General features: G+C 41.8%; 3 protein-coding genes and 1 long non-coding RNA gene across 4 annotated transcripts in view; 3 read left to right on the forward strand and 1 right to left on the reverse strand.

Moving 5' to 3' along the window:
• LOC100300510 (T cell receptor beta constant 1) overlaps positions 1-19,068 on the forward strand; it is a gene marked incomplete in the record, with an annotated part of 535,695 nt that overhangs the window by 392,734 nt on the left and 123,893 nt on the right.
• LOC509513 (uncharacterized) overlaps positions 1-19,068 on the forward strand; it is a 283,704-nt gene that overhangs the window by 159,348 nt on the left and 105,288 nt on the right.
• LOC100336982 (T cell receptor beta variable 19) lies at positions 4,748-5,308 on the forward strand. The gene is made up of 2 exons (XM_002693883.7): positions 4,748-4,840; positions 4,974-5,308. The coding sequence occupies exons 1-2, from the start codon at positions 4,792-4,794 to the stop codon at positions 5,306-5,308; spliced, it is 384 nt and encodes a 127-aa protein (XP_002693929.1). The 5' UTR covers positions 4,748-4,791.
• On the reverse strand, positions 6,086-13,028 carry LOC132345150 (uncharacterized). The gene is made up of 2 exons (XR_009494282.1): positions 12,654-13,028; positions 6,086-11,254 (listed from the first exon to the last, which is right to left on the reverse strand). It is a non-coding gene; the product is annotated as an uncharacterized lncRNA (long non-coding RNA).

Below are 19,068 nucleotides of genomic sequence, written 5' to 3' on the forward strand. Positions count from 1 at the left end.
GAAATGTCTATTTAGTTCTTTGGCCCATTTTTTGATTGGGTCATTTATTTTTCTGGAATTGAGCTGGAGGAGTTGCTTGTATATTTTTGAGATTAGTTGTCAGTTGCTTCATTTGCTATTATTTTCTCCCATTCTGAAGGCTGTCTTTTCACCTTGCTGATAGTTTCCTTTGAATCAGTTCTAATGAGGTGGATGAAACTGGAGCCTATTATACAGAGTGAAGTAAGCCAGAAGGAAAAACACCAATACAGTATACTAACGCATATATATGGAAATTAGAAAGATGATAACAATAACCCTGTGTATGAGACAGCAAAAGTGACGCTGATGTATGTAACAGTCTTATGGAATCTGTGGGAGAGGGAGAGGGAGAGGGTGGGAAGATTTGGGAGAATGGCATTGAAACATGTAAAATATCATGTATGAAACGAGATGCCAGTCCAGGTTCAATGCATGATACTGGATGCTTGGGGCTAGTGCACTGGGACGACCCAGAGGGATGGTATGGGGAGGGAGGAGGGAGGAGGGTTCAGGATGGGGAGCACATGTATACCTGTGATGGATTCATTTTGATATTTGGCAAAACTAATACAATTATGTAAAGTTTAAAAATAAAATAAAAATTAAAAAAAATCCAAGAAACTAATGAAATTAAAAATACCTACAATAATAATAAATAAACGAATAAATAAAAGGCAAGTAAATGTAATTCAAGCCAAAAGGGCTGCTTAGAACAGTGCGTGTATGCTTGCTCAGACGTGTCCAACTCTTTGCAACACCATGGACTGTAGTCCACCAGGCTCTTCTGTCCATGGGGTTTTCCAGGCAAGAATACTGGAGTGGGTTGCCATTTCCTTCTCCAGTTCATGAAAGTGAAATGTGAAAGTAAAGTTGCTCAGTCACGTCCGACTCTTCGGGACCCCAGGGAGTGTAGCCTACCAGGCACCTCCATCCATGGGATATTCCAGGCAAGAGTACTGGAGTGGGTTGCCATCGCCTTCTCCAGATAAGAGTGCAAAGGCCATTAAACTAGGAAACAATATTCTTTCTAATGAACGGTGCTAGGAAAACTGGATATCCATGTACAAAAGAATACAGTTGCATCCCTTCCTCATACCATATACAAAAATTCACTCAAATGTATCAAAGAGCTAAGTATAAGATCTGAGATTATTCTTAGAAGAAAACAAAGGTGTAAACCTTCATGATGATGGAATAGGCAATGATTTAACTATCACACTAAAAGCACAGACAGCTAAGAAAAGCTAGGTAGGCTGGAACTCTTTGAATTGAAAAAAAAAAAAAGTTTGTGCTTCAAAGAACACTCTCAAGAGAGGTAAAGGTAACCTTCAAAATGAGAAAACTGATTTATTTTAAAAATTAATTTATTAATAATTTAATAATATTAACAATACTATTACTGTTGATAATATTATTAATAATTAATTTAATGATAAACATGATTTATTAATCATATATCTATGCTATATATATAAAACATATATATATATTTTTTTAAGTTTACAACTCAAGAATAAAAAGACAAATAATCCAACTTTAAAGTGAGCAAAAGATCTAAATACACATCTCCAAAGAAGATATGTAAGTGGCCAATAAATGTAGCAGATAGTCAGCATCATTAATCATTAAAGAAATGAAATTAAAATCACAGTAAGATGCCATCTCACATCCAGTTGGCTGTGATGAAAATGACAGACAACAACAAATTTGGGGGCAGCTGGGGAGGAATTGGGAGCCTCATGCACTGCTGGTGGGAATGGAAAATGGTACAGCCACTGTGTAAAATGTATGGGCAGTTCTTCGAAAGTTAAAGTGGAATTACCATATAACCTAGCAATTTCAACTGAAAGCATGTGTCCACACAAAAACTTTCACGTGTGTGTTCAGGCAGCATTATCTGTAATAGCCAAAAAAGTGAAGAGATAACTCATTTCCCTACTGCCCTAGCAGCCTGAGGATTCCTGGATCTGAAAGCATCCTGAAAGAGTCCCTTCAGGCTAGACGTGTATGTTCAGTGCAATTTGGAGTGTTTTCAGGAGAAATGACTGAGCGGATTCTAAGTGGTGATGGCAGCTAAGTTCTGACTGAAGCATATAATTGGGTAAGCCTATGACAATAAGAGAGACCCTTTGAAGAAGGCCTTAGGACCCTGCTATGATGAAAGAAGGTCTTGAGCCATAGTTATTTGGACACTAAAAGGTACTATGATCTTATTCGTTATTCGAGGCCTGAGCATCCTAGATGTACAAGGTACATCTCCTCCAGGGAGCCTGTGTGTTCTAAAAGGGAGGGATGCTGTCTAATTCCTTCTTTGCATCTTCTTTCATATAATTATCTACTGTCACAGGGTAGGAAAGGACAAAAGAATAGAAGGAAGGAAGATCCCTCACACACAGGTATCATTTGTGATTAAAGAGAATAATACAAATAAATAGAAATGAGACAAAAGGTTTGAGAGGGAGAGTTTATGGTTTTTCTAGTGACTGTTGTTTGTATTACTTACATCAAAAAAATCAAGTAGGATAATAACAGGGAAGAAAATGGATTATGAACCATTAACTAAGGTTCTCTCAAGATGCTTGAAGCCCTGCTTAGCTGAGGTGGAAGAAAGAAACTGAGTCAAACCATCTTCTGTCTCTATTGTTTTTTGGCAGAAATTCTGGTCTCCACTTCCCTGCCTCTCAACAAACGTACCTAAACATCACGTGTGGTCACTCCCTGTACTCAGTAATGGAAAATGGAAAGATGATACAAGCCAATGAAAGAAAATGGAGGAATTAAAAGTAAAAAGTGTGCAGAAGTGGCACAAACTGTTTCAGAAGCTAAGGACCGATAATGAAGCTACTCATCTCTCAACACTATGTCCATACTGAAATATTCTAAACAAGGTTGTGTGCATAATTCAGGGGGAAAAAAGACTAATCTTGAACCTCAGTTCCATTTAAGTGAGGTACAAGATTAATTCTGGAGACAATGGGATGCACTGGAAATGGTGACCTCACAGGAAGACCCGCCTCACAGAAGCCAGCTTTGAGCTCTAGCTCCCCGTGCTGATGCAGTAAATATACTTCCTGGTCCTGCCTGCAGGCTCCCCTTCATGCCCAACCCTGCCATGGGCACAGGCTACTCAGGTGAGGGGTCATCTGGCTCCTGGAGGCAGTGAGTTTTGAGCTAACAGATCAGCATCACTGGACTTTATCTGTGGGTCTATAGCTGTGTCTCGAATATGCCCTGGACCTCCATGTTGCCCAGAGATGTTCTAAAAGGTATTGACATTCATACCAATGAGAATAATTGCATTTTGGAGTACAAAGCAAAATTCCTATGAACTTTTAAACGAATTCAGGAGACGTCAAACATTTCTGAGCTCCCCTTGCCTTGCTTCACTGGAAGGCACTCACGTCCCCTTCTATTAAGACTCCGTCTCATGCAGCTGTGGGCTGGGGAAGCCGACATATCTGATTAGTGAAATTGGCTACAAAGCCTTCCAAGGCATGAAGATGGAGACAGGAGAGGGCTGGAACACGCCAACTGAGGCTCAGGGACGAAGACTCCGTTACCCCAAAATGGGAACATAATTTAGAACAACATCATTTGTCATGGGAAATATGCATTGCCTGATGCTTCTCTTTACTTCATACTCTATTTCGAGTTCTCTACCGCATGCTTTAAATATAGGATTTTATTTAATCACCAAGACAAGCAAAGGCACTATTTTCTTCATTTTCAACTTAGGAAAATATGGTTTCAGGAGTTCACTTTTTCTTTCTCAAGCTCAAAACAATGGGAGGTGGGCTGAGGAGAAACACAGAGAGAAAACACAGGTGTGTTTGGCCAAAGGGTTGTGCTCTTTACACCAACCTATGTTGCCTCTTATTCTTTCTGGAAGGTTCCCTGCCTAGTGCTTGCACAGGTAGGTATGGATATGCCAGGATTAGAAATTCTTCAAATGTCTATGGTACATCCCAGAGGTGGTGGGAATAGAGTTGGATAAACTGGTCTGGAATTTAAGAGATGGGTCTGATCCTGAAATATTATTCATTAGAAACACATCACCTCAGATTTTCATCTCAGTGAACTTTATTTTTTTTTTATTTTCATCACACAAAAACTGTTGGACACCTACAGAACACCGTTTTGTTATCATTTTCTTTGATGAAACAATTGCAGAAAATCAAAAAGCAGATCAACCAACAAGGACCTACTGTACAACACAGGCAACTCTGCTCAGGGCTATGGTGCAGCATGGATGGGAGGGGAATTTGGGGGAGAGTGGATACAAGTATATGTATGGCTGAGTCCCTTTGAAAACATCAAAACATGGTTAATCAGCTATACTCCATTGCAAAATAAAAATTAAAAAAAAATAAACTCTGCGTTCTTGTGTAATCAGAGCATCTGCTGTGCTCCCATTATGATCATTACTTGCATTACTGCATTTCATTATAACATTTCATTATTGCAAGGAGGAAGGTGGCCAACCACAGTGAGGCTCTGGCCTGGAAATGTGGGGTGGCGCCCACTAGGGCCAGACAAAATGCAGAGTTTGGGGGAGGAGGCACAAGGGAGGTGCAAGTGACTCAGATCTCTGTCCTCAGTCGCCTCATCTGCCAGATTAGGGAGCCCCTCTTGGATATCTACAGGATCCCGTCCAACCCTCCGTTCTGGGCTTCTGATAGATTCCACACATTCAACCAGGAGGAGCCCCATAGCTAAGTTTCTTTCCTCATCAGTCTGTGCTGGGGGCTACGAGGAGACCCCCTTCCCACTATGGGCAACCAGGTGATCTGCTGTGTGGCCCTTTGTCTCTTTGGAGCAGGTGAGTCCCGGGTTCAGAGAGCAGATTCCCATCCTAAAGATGCTCAGCTCCAGAGCTAAGCCTTTCCCTCATGGCAGCAGCATTGGCTGCCCTCTTGGGCCTTGTTTCCCGAGTTGCTCCCTTTCTTCCATAGGCACCGTGGCTGGTGGGGTCACTCAGACCCCTAAATACCTGCTCAAAAAGGAAGGCGGAGCTGTGACCCTGGAATGTGAACAGGATTTTGATTATGACTCAATGTACTGGTACCGACAGGACCCAGGTCTAGGACTGAGGCGGATCTTCTCCTCTCGAGTTGTAAACACTGTTCAGAAAGAAGACATAGCTAAAGGCTACAGCGCCTCTCGTGAAAAGAAGCCTTTCTTTCCTCTTACCGTGACATCAGCACAGAAGAACCAGACGGCTCTGTATCTCTGTGCTGCTAGTAGAGACACAGTGACTCAAAGCCACCTCCTCTCTGCACACAAATGAGTCCTGCTTCCCACCAGGTGGCGGGGCTTTTCGGTGTTCAGTACCCTTGGCAGTCAGCTTCTTCCTCCTGAACCAGGCACCCAAAGCAGCTGCTGCAGCAACATAGGTCGTGGAATGGCACAATCATGATTCAGCAATCCACTGGGTTGGTTCTTAAAAATCACACCTATCTACATTAGGGGGCTTCCCAGGTGGCACAGCAGTAAAGAATCTGCCTGCCAGTGCAGCAAAAGCTAAAGATGTGTGTTCGATCCCTGGGTCAGGAAGATCCCCTAAAGAAGGAAATAGCAACCCACTCCAGTATTCTTGCCTAGACAATCCCATGGACAGAAGAGCCTGGCGGGCTACAAGTCCTTGGGGTTGCCAAAGCCAGATATGACTTAGCGACTAAATCAACTACCGAAAGGAAACAGGTTTCCTCCTTCCAGTGGAAGAATTTATGACAAAAAAAGCAGATTTTAAAACATCACTTGATTTTAAAACATCCACTGTAAAACTATCAAACTCTTTATTATTTCAGGGTGGTCCTAGTACTAAAAAGAGCTCTTTGTGAAATTTCACAATGGCCCCCATTCCCATGGCCAAGTTGTAAGAAAGTGACTGTATGAAAGTCAAAAAAGTTAAAGTATCACTCAATGTTTTCTTAGTGTTAAGAAGCCATTGCATCAATTACCTTGGAAGAACAATTTCTAGAAATATACAATGAAATAACGTTTCTTGGGCACCATACACACAATTTCTGAATTTAAAAATACACTAGAAAAAATAATGAGTAAATTAGACAAGTCAGAAAACCAGTTTAATTGTATAAAACCTTAAATAGTCCAGAATTCTGAGGAAATAGAAAGGGATATGTGAGAAAAACCTACTGTTGTGGCAGCTCTATTAATGGTGACCTCAAGCTGGAAACACCCAAATGACTATCCGCAACACGGTGAACAAATAACTACCCTTAGGAATGGAATAAAATCTAGCAGAAAAGCAAATGTTATTTGTGAAATCATGGATGGATCTCATAACTGTATGGATCTCTTCTTGAAAAAGAAGCCAGAACACAGACTGTACAAAGTTAAGACAGCAGCTACATTCTGAGGGTATTTTTATTTCACTTGTAGAGAAGCATGAGGGAGGCTTCTGGGTTATGAAAATGTCCTCTATCTTGATCTGGGTCGTAGTTATATAGATGTACTCATTCGTGAAATTTCACTATGCTGTACACTCAAGGTTTGTGTAGTCTATTATATGTGGATTTTATATCTCATTTTAAAAGCTTAGAAAAACAACAGTAACAACAGCCACCTTAAAATGTAGTGACTTTAACATATATTATCTCTCATGGTTCTGTGGGCTGAGTGGGCCTGGCTGGGCAGTCCGCATTTGGGGCCGCTCATGCGACTGGATGGACGTGAGTCTGAGTGAACTCCAGGAGTTGGTGATGAACAGGGAGGCCTGGCGTGGTGTGATTCATGGGGTCGCAAAGACTCGGACACGACTGAGCGACTGAACTGAACTGAACTGAACTGATGCGGTCATGGTCAGATAGTCCCTGAGGCGGGAGACGCCAGAGGCTCCAGTCGCCTGCACATCCAAGATGGGGTCTTTCCGCACGTGGCTGACCCCTGCCCTGGGGTGCCTGGGAAGCTGTGCACCAGCCTAGCATGTCTGTCTTTCTACCCTCAGCCCCTCAATCTGGCTGGGTGGATTACGTTGCAGAATGGTGGCCTTGGGGTAGTGAAAATGATTATCTCGTGGCTGGTTCCCCTACAGCGAGCATTCGAGAGACCCTAGAGGGATCTATAAGGTTACTTGAGACCCAGCTTCACAAATCAGGGCGTCACTTCTACCACATTCAGACTATTATAAAGAGATGTGCGTTTATATAATACATAGATATGTTTAGTATTCACTCCATTATATGAGGGGACTAGCATAAGATACTCATGAAATAAATACTTCATTGAGAAGATGAGGAAGTGTTTTTTTTCAGTGTGAAGAAGCATTGAGCTTCTAGCCTGATAGTCCTTATGTTCACCTATGGTTCTAGTGATTAACAAGCATGAGTTGTCTTGATTCCTTTGAGGATACGTTACAGAAGTAAAGAATTAACAATGTCATTTACCACACAAATATAGCCATTTCCTTACATAAGACTAGGAAACTACTATCATTTCAATGATCTAGGCCTCAGTTTCTGTCCTATAACATTGAGAGCTGGGTTAGAACATCTCTGAGTTCTTCCAGCAATGTTTGAATGGTTCTTTTATGGAAAAGGGCTTCCCTGGCACCTCAGACAGTAAAGAATTTGCCTGCAATGCAGGAGACCCAGGTTCACTCCCTGGGTTGGGAAGATCCCCTGGAAAAGGGCATGGCTATCCATTCCAGTATTCTTGCCTGGAGAATCCTATGGACAGAGGCGCCTGATGGGCTATAGTTCCAGAGGTCACAAAGAGTTGGACATGACTGAGTGACTTTCACTTTCACTTGATTGAAAGAGGGGCGGATTCTGCATCAGTGGTAATGATGACCACCAGGGGGCAGACGAGAGTATCCTTATAATTATGCAGACACTCAGCCCTCCTTCTAGGGGTGGAGAAAGAAAGGACAAGGTCATATCTTTCTGCTGAGAGGTGTGGTGTGAGGCCAGTTCCTGAAGATGCTGGTGCTTCTGTTGCTTCTGGGACCCAGTACGAGCCTTATTAGCTAAGTACCTTAGTCAAGTGTGTGTGTGTGTATGTGTGTGTGTGTGTTGGCATGAGTGAAGTGATAGTCAGGGATTGTGGACTTTTATAATTTTTGAAGTTTTTTTGGCTGTTTGGTTTGTGGGATCTTAGTTCCCCCACCAGGCATTGAACCTTGTCCCTGGCAGTGAGAACACTGAATCCTAACCACTGGACCAGCAGGGAATTCCTTAAGACTATGGAGTTTTTTACACTGAACAAAATGAGAGGGGACATTCCATCCTATTTGGAGGCGTAAAGGGTAAGGTGAGGAGCCACCAGTCAGGAGAGATGGGGGATGAGAAGCCTAAGAATTAGGACAGGATGATTTCACATAACAGACAGGATTCTCTTGGAGCCGGGAGAAAGGTGAGCGAGTGAGCAAGGCTGTGGTTTTCTGCCTATGGTCATGTCTTCCTGTCCTGCTGGGCTCTCATCTCCTTGACCTCTGTCTCAGCAGGCTCTGGGCTTGGCGCTCTCGTCTCCCAGCAGCCCCACAGGGCTGTCAGTAAGAGTGGAGCCTCTGTGACCATCGAGTGCCGTGCACTGGACTTTCAAGCTACAGCTGTGTTCTGGTACCGTCAGTTCCCGAAACGAGGCCTCGTGCTGATGGCAACTTCTAATGTGGGCAGTGATGCCACATACGAACAAGGTTACAACAAGGACAAGATTCCCATCAGTCATCCAGACCAAACATTTTCATCTCTGACGGTGACACGTGTGGATCCTGCAGACAGCAGCCTCTACTTCTGTGGTGCTAGAGACACAGCGCTGGGCAGAGATCAGAGACCCAGACAAGAATCCTGGTAGCAACCCCCTTCCCACCCCACTGAACCATGGGGCCCTGTGGAAGGAGGTGTGGAGAGAGAAAAGCCACAGCCTCACTGACTGAGTCATCTGTGGCTGTGTGTGTAGAGAGAGAAACGGAGAGAAAAATATCTGAGTAGAGAGCAGGGGGAAGGTATGGTGCTTGAGAACTAGCCATATGGAAATGGAGCTAGGCCTGTAAATGGCCAACCAACCTGGAAAGTTCCCTGGGCTGAAAATTATAAAATCTGGATTTTTTTTTCTGATTCTCCCGAATGCTAATCATAAGTTTTTAGATAAATTGACACATAATCCTCTAGGTAGATCCCAAAAGGCTTGTATAAAGCAATGAATACTTGTACAATAGGCTTCCCTGGTGTCTCAGACAGTAAGAAATCCATCTGCAATGCAGGAGACAGGGAGTTTGATCCATCCCTGGGTTGAGAAGTTCCCCTGGAGAAGGGAATGGCAACCCAATCCAGTATCTTGCCTGGAAAATTCCATGGACAGAGGAGCCTGGCAGGCTATACTCCATGGGATCACAAAGAGTCAGACATGACTGAGTGACTAACACTTTTATAATAAACACTGGAGTCTTTTCCTCCAAGAAAATTCAGCACTGTCTTGTCACCATCCTAGACTCTCAAGACAAATGGAATCATTAGGCAGCCAAGTAGAGATGTTCACTCATGAAGGAATTCAGGATGTGCTATATACAGTATTGAGGTTGATGAAAGAACAGGGTAGGACTGGACAGGGCAACCCTCTATACCCAAGTACAGAGCATGCGCAGAACCTTCACAAAGGGATCAGAGGGAGGAGAGGACAAAGAGGATAAATAAGAAAGACTTCAGACAACAAGGCTTGTCTCAAAACTAGAAAGTTCTGTCAGAAGCCACAAGCTAGTAAGTGAAGCACTGAGTTTAAACCCCTAGAAAAATCCTTTTCTAGGAAAAGGAAAAATCACACATTGACTGTAAATCTTGTATAGCCCAGTAAAAATAAGCCAAAGATATTAACATACATTTTGGAGAAGAAACATCTGTAATCAATAAACACTGATTTCCTGGTGATCAAGAAGCATGGAGAAAGATGCAATTATATGTAAATTGATATCCATTTGATTAGAAAAATATAAAAAGCCTAGAAATAGAGAGAGTCTTTCAAATTGTGGTGCTGGAGAAGACTCTTGAGAGGCCCTTGGCCTGCAAGGAGATCCAACCAGTCCACCCTAAAGGAACTCAGTCCTGAATATTCACTGGAACGACTGATGCTGAAGCTGAAGCTCCAATATTTTGACCATCTGGGGTGAAGACCTGACTCGTTGGGAAGACCCTTAGGCTGGGAAAGACTGAGAGCAAGAGGAGAAGGGAGCAACAGAAGATGAGATGGGTGGATGGCACCAGCAACTCAGTGGACCCAAGTTTAAGCAAACTCAGTGAGATAGTAATAGACAGGGAAGCCTGGTGTGCTACAGTCCATGGGGTCACAAAGAGTCTTGGACACGACTTAGTGACTAAACAACAACAACACGCCTGTTGAGAGACAATGAAAGAAACAACTGAAGGGATATTGAAGCTCGGACGATGATGGTGGCAGTGCTAGAGATACAGGGAAATGAGTTTTAAAACATAATTAGGAAATAAATCAAAGACCTGGGTAACTGATTCATCACAAGAGGCAACAGATGGAGAGGAAGCTTTTGACTACAAGTCAGATGAATCAGGAGGACCAAGAGAGAAGAAGATCATGATTTTCTTGACATTGGGAATGCCTCTGAGACAGAAATCTTACCAGAAATATGCAGAAAGCAGTGGTACGTAGGAGTCAGGGACTTAAAAAATGGACCTGGGTGAAGGTAAAAATTTGGGACAATTTCCATAATTAGAAGAATCAAAGTGCCTTCTTGATTCCTTGATAACAGAATATACAAAGAAAATATCAAAGACTGAGGACAGAGATCTGAGGAGCCCACTCACCTTGAATGTGGCCCTAAGAGATTAAATTTAATTAACTGATCAATAACACCAATCAGTACTGGATCAGTGAGTGTGTAACTAAGTACTAGTAGCAAGTCTCTGCAGTACTCCAGCAGGTCACCACACGCATGGCTGCATGTTTCCTATCCTGATGATTCTTGGGGTGTCTGGCTGCCACTGTGCAGCATAGAGAAACTCCCCACTCGCCACACAGGAGGTGAAGACCGCCTGAGACCAGAGGGCCTGTGAGAAGTGTGCCCCTCTGACCATCTAGTCAGTCAGTCAGTCAGAGTTATCAGGGCTTCCCTTTGGCAAAGAATCCTCCTGCAACACAAGAAACTCCGGTTCAACACCTGTGTCGTGAAGATCCACTGGAGAAAGAATAGGCTACCCACTCCGGTATTCTTGGGCTTCCCTTATGGCTCAGCTGGTAACGAATCTGCCTGCAAAACAGGAGACCTGGGTTTGGTCCCTGGGTTGGGAAGATCCCCTGGAGAAGGGAAAGGCTACCCACTCCAGTATTCTGGCTTGAAGAATCCCATGGACTGGCGCAGAGTTGGACACAACTGAGAGACTTTCACTTGAGCACTAGGGGGTGATGTGAGTCTTTCTGTAAAACACATCAGTGCATATAGAGCAGCACCAACCTTCCTTCATTTGAGAAGTTGTCTGATACTTCTGGAAACTCAGGTGAGATCTTTGAGGTAGTGGTTGTGAAAGCATGAGTAAGGATTAATCAGATCCATTGCACCTGCCTTCACTAATCAAGGTCATCTTAAGACTTGCTTGGCCTCCAAGTGGCATGTATCCTGAATAAGATGTTTGCCTGAGTTATTTTCCAGGAAACTGCCGGTAGTGCAGCAGAGCCCAGAGTCAGCTGTGTCTAGTTTGAGCCAAACTGGTTGAGACTGGTTAGAACCAGCGACCCTCCTCCTAGGGAAACACAGGTGTCTGCCTGGGGAAATTTTGACCTCAGAGGATCCAAGACTCCATTCTCAGATCTTGCTGAGCGCTTCTGTGGTGAACGGGCAGAGGCTACAGCTCATTTGCCCCAGCAGAGAAGGAGAACGCATGCACGTTTTTTCAGTCACCCTCCCCCAAGCTTCCCAAGCGCCCCAGGCTCCCCGTGTGCACATGCTCAGTAGCTAACTCGTGCCCGACACTTTGCGACCCCATGGATGTAGCCCGCCAGGCTCCTCTGTTCATGGGATTCTCCAGGCAAGAATACTGGAGTGGGTTGCCATTTCCTTCTCCATGGGATCATCCCAATCCAGGGACTGAACCCGTATTCCTCGCATTGGCAGGGCGGACTTCTTTACCACTGAGCCACCAGGGAAGCCCATATCTCAGACCATCAGGTCATGCTTCATTCGTGACCCTGTAAATACCCTGTGCCCCTTGCCTTTGCGGAGGTGGATTTGAGGTCTTGTTTTCCCTGGTGGCTCAGTGGTAAAGAACCCACAGGCCAATGCAGGAGACATGGGTTCAATCCCTGGGTTGGGAAGATCCCCTGGAGAAGTAAACTACAACCCACTCTAGTATTCTTGCCAGGAGAATCCCATGGACAGAAGAGCCTGGAGGGCTACAGTTCAAGGGTCACAGAGTCAGCCCAACAGGGTAGGGGGGCAGGGGATACCCTTGCTTGGCTGGCTTGAGAAGAAGCCCTTTGCTGCAAACATCAGAGTCTCAGCAGTTTGGCTCCTTGTACTTAGGGCAAAATGAACCTGCTAACAGTTGGGAGAATGATTTGCAGCTATCCTGGGATGACAATAGGGCTTGAAAATAGCAGGATCTAATTCTACACTTCCTCATCCCCAGAGCACGTATCACAGTGTACAGTACCAGTAGTTGTTCTGGTCACAGGTCATTGATAAGTAAGCCAAGGAAAGTCATCACTAGTTCTGCTCCACATTGTGTTGAATTTCCAGCCTGGTAAAACAAGAAAAAAGCATGAAAATGAAAAAAGAAGGGGGAAAGAGTGATTATAGACAGATGACAAGTTTAGAGGGTGCGAAGGAATCTAAAGAAGCATTACATTATTTATAATAACATTTAATAAGTTAATGAAAATTAACATAAAGTCAGTTTATTCCCACATACTAGCAATAGATTTTTAAAGAGAGATCATTTAGGAACAGAGAATATAAAAGATAATACACCTAAATCTATACAAAGATAAAGAATTCAGAAATTTATTAAATTTTAGAGGAAGGCATTTTAAAATCTGAAATAGGCTGTTTGATATCTTGGCTTTTGTCTTCAGGTTTTTCATCCGGTTGTAACATTTTTATTCCAGGTAGTGAAAAAGATTCTGGAATTTTCATTCCAGGTATCTGGAATCAAACAGCCTACTCCAGCTCCAGCAGTTCCAGTTCCAGGTCCCAAAAGCCATCCCTCTGCATCTTCTGGCAAAATGCTCCTTCCCCAGTGTGGGACATTCATCATTTTAATCAGTGTTTCTGCTATAAATCTTGGTCGCTCTGTAGTCTGATACATTCTTTACTTGTACTTTACATTGTACTTGAAATACAACTACAGGCATCCCACAGAAATCATTGAAGGGAATGATGTATTTTTCACTTGTTGGTCAACATTCAGTTGATAAAACGTGAATTTGTTATTCACTTAGCAAATCTGGTAGTAAACCCAGATATCATAGAATTTGTTTTTCACTTATTTCTATATTAATTTTATGATTGTAAAAAAAACTGTATACTTTTAATTCAATAAAAGACCTTTAATTTCAGCAGAAAAAAAAAAAAAATAAAATAAAATCTGAAATAAGTGAAGTTACATGCCATGATCATGAAGAAGTTAAATTGAGTGAAGTTGCTCAGTCATGCCTGACTCTCTGCGACCCCATGGACAGTAGCCTGCACCCAGCTCCTCCGTCCATGGGATTTTCCAGGCAAGAGTACTGGAGTGGGTTGCCATTTCCTTCTCCAGGGAATCTTCCCGACCCAGGGATCAAACCCAGGTCTCATGCATTGTAGACAGGCGCTATACCGTCTGAGCCACCAGGGAAGTCCATGAATAAGTTAAACCAGTACTAAAAGTATTCCAGTTTCAGCACTATCATCTATGTATTCACTCCAGCACTAAACAAAGTCACAACAGGAATTTTATGAAATTTGACAAAAGTAGTCAAAATTTAAGTGGAAAAAAGAGGAAAGAATACTCAAGATAATATTAAAGAACTACAAAGTGATGTGAATTGGCAATCTAATCATCAAATTATTTTATAATTTGTATAAGTAAGTGGACAAATGGAAAATCATAAATTTAAAATAGCTATGCATTTTAGCTATGCATATATAGGCACTTAATATATGCAGACTACATCATGAGAAATGCTGGGCTGGAAGAAGCACAAGCTGGAATCAAGATTGCGAGGAGAAATATCAATAACCTCACATATGCAGATGACACCACACTTATGACAGAAAGTGAAGAGGAACTAAAAAGCCTCTTGATGAAGGTGAAAGAGGAGAGTGAAAAAGTTGGCTTAAAACTCAACATTCAGAAAACGAAGATCATGGCATCTGGTCCCATCACTTCATGGGAAATAGATGGGGAAACAGTGGAAACAGTGTCAGACTTTATTTTTTGGGGCTCCAAAATCACTGCAGATGGCGACTGCAGCCATCAAATTAAAAGAAGCTTACTCCTTGCAAGAAAAGTTATGACCAACTTAGATAGCATATTAAAAAGCAGAGACATTACTTTGCCAACAAAGGTCCATCTAGTCAAGGCTATGGTTTTTCCAGTGGTCATGTATAGATGTGAGAGTTGGACTGTGAAGAAAGCTGAGCGTTGAAGAATTGATGCTTTTGAAGTGTGGTGTTGGAGAAGACTCCTGAGAGTCCCTTGGACTGCAAGGAGATCCAACCAGTCCATTCTGAAGGAGATCAGCCCTGGGATTTCTTTGGAGGGCATGATGCTGAAGCTGAAACTCCAGTACTTTGGCCACCTCATGAGAAGAATTGACTCATTGGAAAAAACTCTGATGTTAGGAGGGATTGGGGGCAGGAGGAGAAGGGGACAACAGAGGATGAGATGGCTGGATGGCATCACTGACTCGATGGACATGAGTCTGAGTGAACTCTGGGAGTTGGTGATGGACAGGGAGGCCTGGTGTGCTGCGATTCATGGGGTTGCAAAGAGTCGGACACGACTGAGCGACTGAACTGAACTGAACTGAACTGAATATATGGTAAAGCTACCACTGCAGGTATGTAGGGGAGTAATGCAATATACAAGTTCTTCTGGGACAAGTAGTTCTCCACAAGAAGAAAAATTAATCTAAACTCTTTCTCACAACATAAGCACACACAAAAAAATTCTAAAAGGATTAAATGCTTAAATGCAACATTTAAATTATTAACTATTTGGTAAATATTATAGGAATATATTTTTATGAACTTGAGCTATGGAAACATTGCTTATAAAGAATTAAAGAATTCACACCTTCCAAAAAAAAAGAATGATAGACTTTACTAAATAAGAAATATCAACAAAAAATTTACAAAGAGTTAAAACACAAGTCACAAATTGAAAAGATATTAGCATACATGTAAATGACAAAGTTTAGTATCAGAGATATATGAAGAACTGTTTTAAATAAATGATAATCTACCAAAAGTATGAGAAAAGAGCAATGTACAGAAGAACCAGTGGCCTATAAATGTATTACTTCAGAATATCAATCTCCTTAGCAGTCATAAAAATGCAAGCTAAAGCTATAGTGAGATACAACTTTAACCTAACAGACTGAGAAAATTAAAAGAACAGTACATGCCAATTGAGTGCTAGATGAGGAACATTTGAATATAGTTCATAAACTGTTGTGGGACTATTTATTTCCTTAATTAATTTGGAAACCATTTTGACTTGCTATGTATAATAGACATGGTGACCCTAAGGCTCAATTTTTACAATCCCAGGTATCGAGAAACTTCACACCTAGGTATGTAAAGAATTGTGTAAGAATACACTCCTATTTGTCATAGTGTTAAAATCTGGGTGAAAAAAAAAAAACAACAACTAGGGTGCATGAGGTTAAATGGATAATAGATTCTGACAAACCAGTAAATGGACTCCTACATATTAGTGAAACTGATTTATCTAAAACTACATGAGACAACATGATTTAATATCATAGGCATATGTTCAATGAAAATAGAGCATGGCCAAGAAAAAGAACTCCCACAAAAAATTTAAAAGCCAAACAACACTGATTACTATGAAATTTGCAGATTCTTACATAAATGAGAAAAACTGTAATGAAAAGCAAGTGAATAAAAATACGAACTTCAGGAGTGTAGTTACATGGACATGGTAGAAAAACAACAATAAAGTCTATAAAAATAACACAGGGGCTTAAAAATTCTTAGTGATAATCTAACTCCTAAGCTGATTGATTCAAACAAGAGGATTCGCTTTGTTTTTTCCCTAAATGCATTGCATATTCATCATAAATATTATTTTGCATAAGTTCAACATTTAATTTTTTAATTAAAGAGGCAGATACATGATATTTTTAAGTGCAGTGGAAACTATGATTGATAACAGCAAGCTGTTCATTGCCTGAGAGGGAAGGGAGGAGGCAAATCTACAAGGTAAAAAAGGAAATGAATTGTTAATATGCAAATAACTTTTATTTTTAAAGAAATAGTGAATGAGCAGAATCAGGAGAAAGAAAATTAAAGCATTTTGAAATCCACACCAGTAGTTTAACCAGCTTGCTCTGCTCTCCCAGGCTGTGCAACGTTAGTCTCATTTTCCATATGATGACCACGAAAAGTAATCACGTCACAAGCAGGTGCTGAAGGGGGATGAGGAGCCTTAGAGAAAAAGTCGCTGCCCTGCTTTCTCCCTGAGCCAGCCATGTGCTTCAGCCTTCTGTGCTGTGCGGCATTTTTTTTCTTCTGGGGAGCAGGTGAGGTGAATTTATTGGATTCCAGTTTCTGGACTTTCTCCTGTGGCTACAAAATCAGGCTTTCTCCTGGGCTTTCACTGCACTTTCTCTCTCTTTCCTTACAGGCTCCGTGGACACTGAGGTCACCCAGAGTCCCAGTCATCTGGTCAACGGAAAAGACCAGAAAGCAAAGATGGATTGTGTCCCCATAAAAGGACACTCTTATGTTTACTGGTATCACAAGAAGCTGGAAGAAGCATTAGAATTTTTGGTTTACTTTCAGAAGCAAGACATTGTGGAAGATACAGCCATGTTCAAACAGCGATTTTCAGCTGAGTGCCCCCAAAACTCACCCTGCAGCCTGGAAATCAACTCCACCGAGGCAGCGGACTCGGCTCTGTATTTCTGTGCCAGCAGCCAGTCCACAGTGCTGCGCGTCAGCTCTTCTTAGAGCACAAACTCACCGTGGACCCAGCTCAGGAAATCAGTGGTGTCGTAGGAGGGTAGGAACTAACAGAAACCCACCTTGAAAGCACATTAGCCAGAAGGAAAAATCTGTAAATGGCCACACAGGATGAGCAGAAGGGGAGGTGGAAAACAGCTGGTGGGAACACAAACCCAAGAACGGGGCAGAAAGCTGTAAGGGGTCTCAGATTCCCCAGCTGGCAGGGTATCTGGCAAAGGAGACAAAGGTTGTGATCTTGCTGGATTAATAACAGTCTTATTAAAACATGTAGTTCTGTGTTTTTCACCTGATAAAGCTGTGCCTTCAGGACTAAGGATAATCGGCAGGTCATCTGTCTTCCCCGGGCACCCTAATCACCCGGCTCTGCACATTCATTTATCCAGACCCAGAGACTCCTCAGGGTCCATCACCGCTTCTCTCAGCTGTCCCTGCCAGAGAAACTGAGCAAGAAACTCAGCAACTCCCTTTGTCCAGATTCCTGCAATCGTGTAACTCTTAAAAGCATCTTTGAGGAATAACATACCCACAACAAAATACACCCATTTTAGGCACATATTGATGTATTTTGACAAGTTTTTACACCCATGTAACCAGCATGACAATCAAGACACAAAACGTTTCCCCTTTCCCAAAACATCCCCCATGGCATTTTACTGAGGTCCTTTTAACTTCTCTCACTATTGCTTTGTATATTTTTCTTAATCAATCATGTTCTGCACATATTTTGTTGAATTTTTCTTAGTTTTCCCTGAAATTGTTTTAAGAGATATATTATGAATGTACTTTTTAATACTCATAAGGAATTTATTTATTAAAATATTTTCTGCAAAGACTTGATATTTTTCTACTTTGATTTAGTCTTTACATTTCTCAGTTGATGTCTCAACCTCAGTATAGAGGTTTATAGAAAAGGACCTTTGCCAGAAGTTAGTGTTTACCAGCAGCCAAAACTGAAATCACAAAAGTAGCCTCATTTTCTGTGTGCCCAACTGTTAGTACTGCTCTGCTTTAAAGTAAAAGAGACTAAATCAAATGCATTGTTAAAGTTAAGAAGAAATATATTTGCTTATGAAAATAAGCTGGAGAGTTAAGAATAATTAAGGAGAATATTTGACAAAGCACATGATTTGCAAAGAAAAATGTGGAGCCTGCCTCTCTGCTGGTCAAGCCTGTGAATACATTTCTTATTTTTCCCATCAGCCAATTCCACAATTAATATTGTTAAAAGGTCTGTGCTACAGATTTACTGCAGTCTCTGTCAAAGTGCCTATGAACAGAACTAAAACAAATAGTTCTAAAATTGGTATGACACCATGTAAGACCCCAGATAGTGAAAGCAATCAAGAGAAAAAAGAACAAAGCTAGAGATACTACAATCTCTGATGTCAGTGAATGCTCAAAGCTGTAATAATCAAAACAGAATGGAATGGGTGCAAAAATGGACACAGAACAGGGAGCCCAGAAATAAACCCAGGCTTGTATGGTCAGTTCAACTACGGCAAAGAATGCAGGAATATACAGTTTGGAAACAACTTCCTCCTCAATAAGCAGGACTAGTGAAACTGGACAACTACATAACGGAATGAAGTTAGGACATTTCACACCCCACACACAAATATAAACTCAAAATGGATTAAAGACCAACGTGTAAGGCTGGAAACCATAAAACTCCCAGAAGAAAACCCAGGCAGAACATCCTTTGACATCTATTGTAGCAGTGTTTCTTTTGATCTGTCTCTACAAAGAAAAGAAACAAAAGCAAAAATAAACAAAGGGGACCTAATCAAGATTAAAATCTCACAGAAAAAAGAAGAGACAAAAAAAGTTGTCGAAACAAAAATCCAACCTGATGAATGGAAGAAAATATTTGCAAA

The sequence above is a fragment of the Bos taurus genome, chromosome 4 (assembly GCF_002263795.3).
Source record: "Bos taurus isolate L1 Dominette 01449 registration number 42190680 breed Hereford chromosome 4, ARS-UCD2.0, whole genome shotgun sequence".
Taxonomy (NCBI): Eukaryota; Metazoa; Chordata; class Mammalia; order Artiodactyla; family Bovidae; genus Bos; species Bos taurus.

Excerpts from the sequence above, each read along its gene's own strand:
- LOC100336982 (XM_002693883.7), top strand. The coding sequence starts at position 4,792 with ATGGGCAACCAGGTGATCTGCTGTGTGGCCCTTTGTCTCTTTGGAGCA. Across the intron at positions 4,841-4,973 it reads CCTTTGTCTCTTTGGAGCAG|GCACCGTGGCTGGTGGGGTC; the intron begins GTGAGTCCCGGG and ends TTTCTTCCATAG.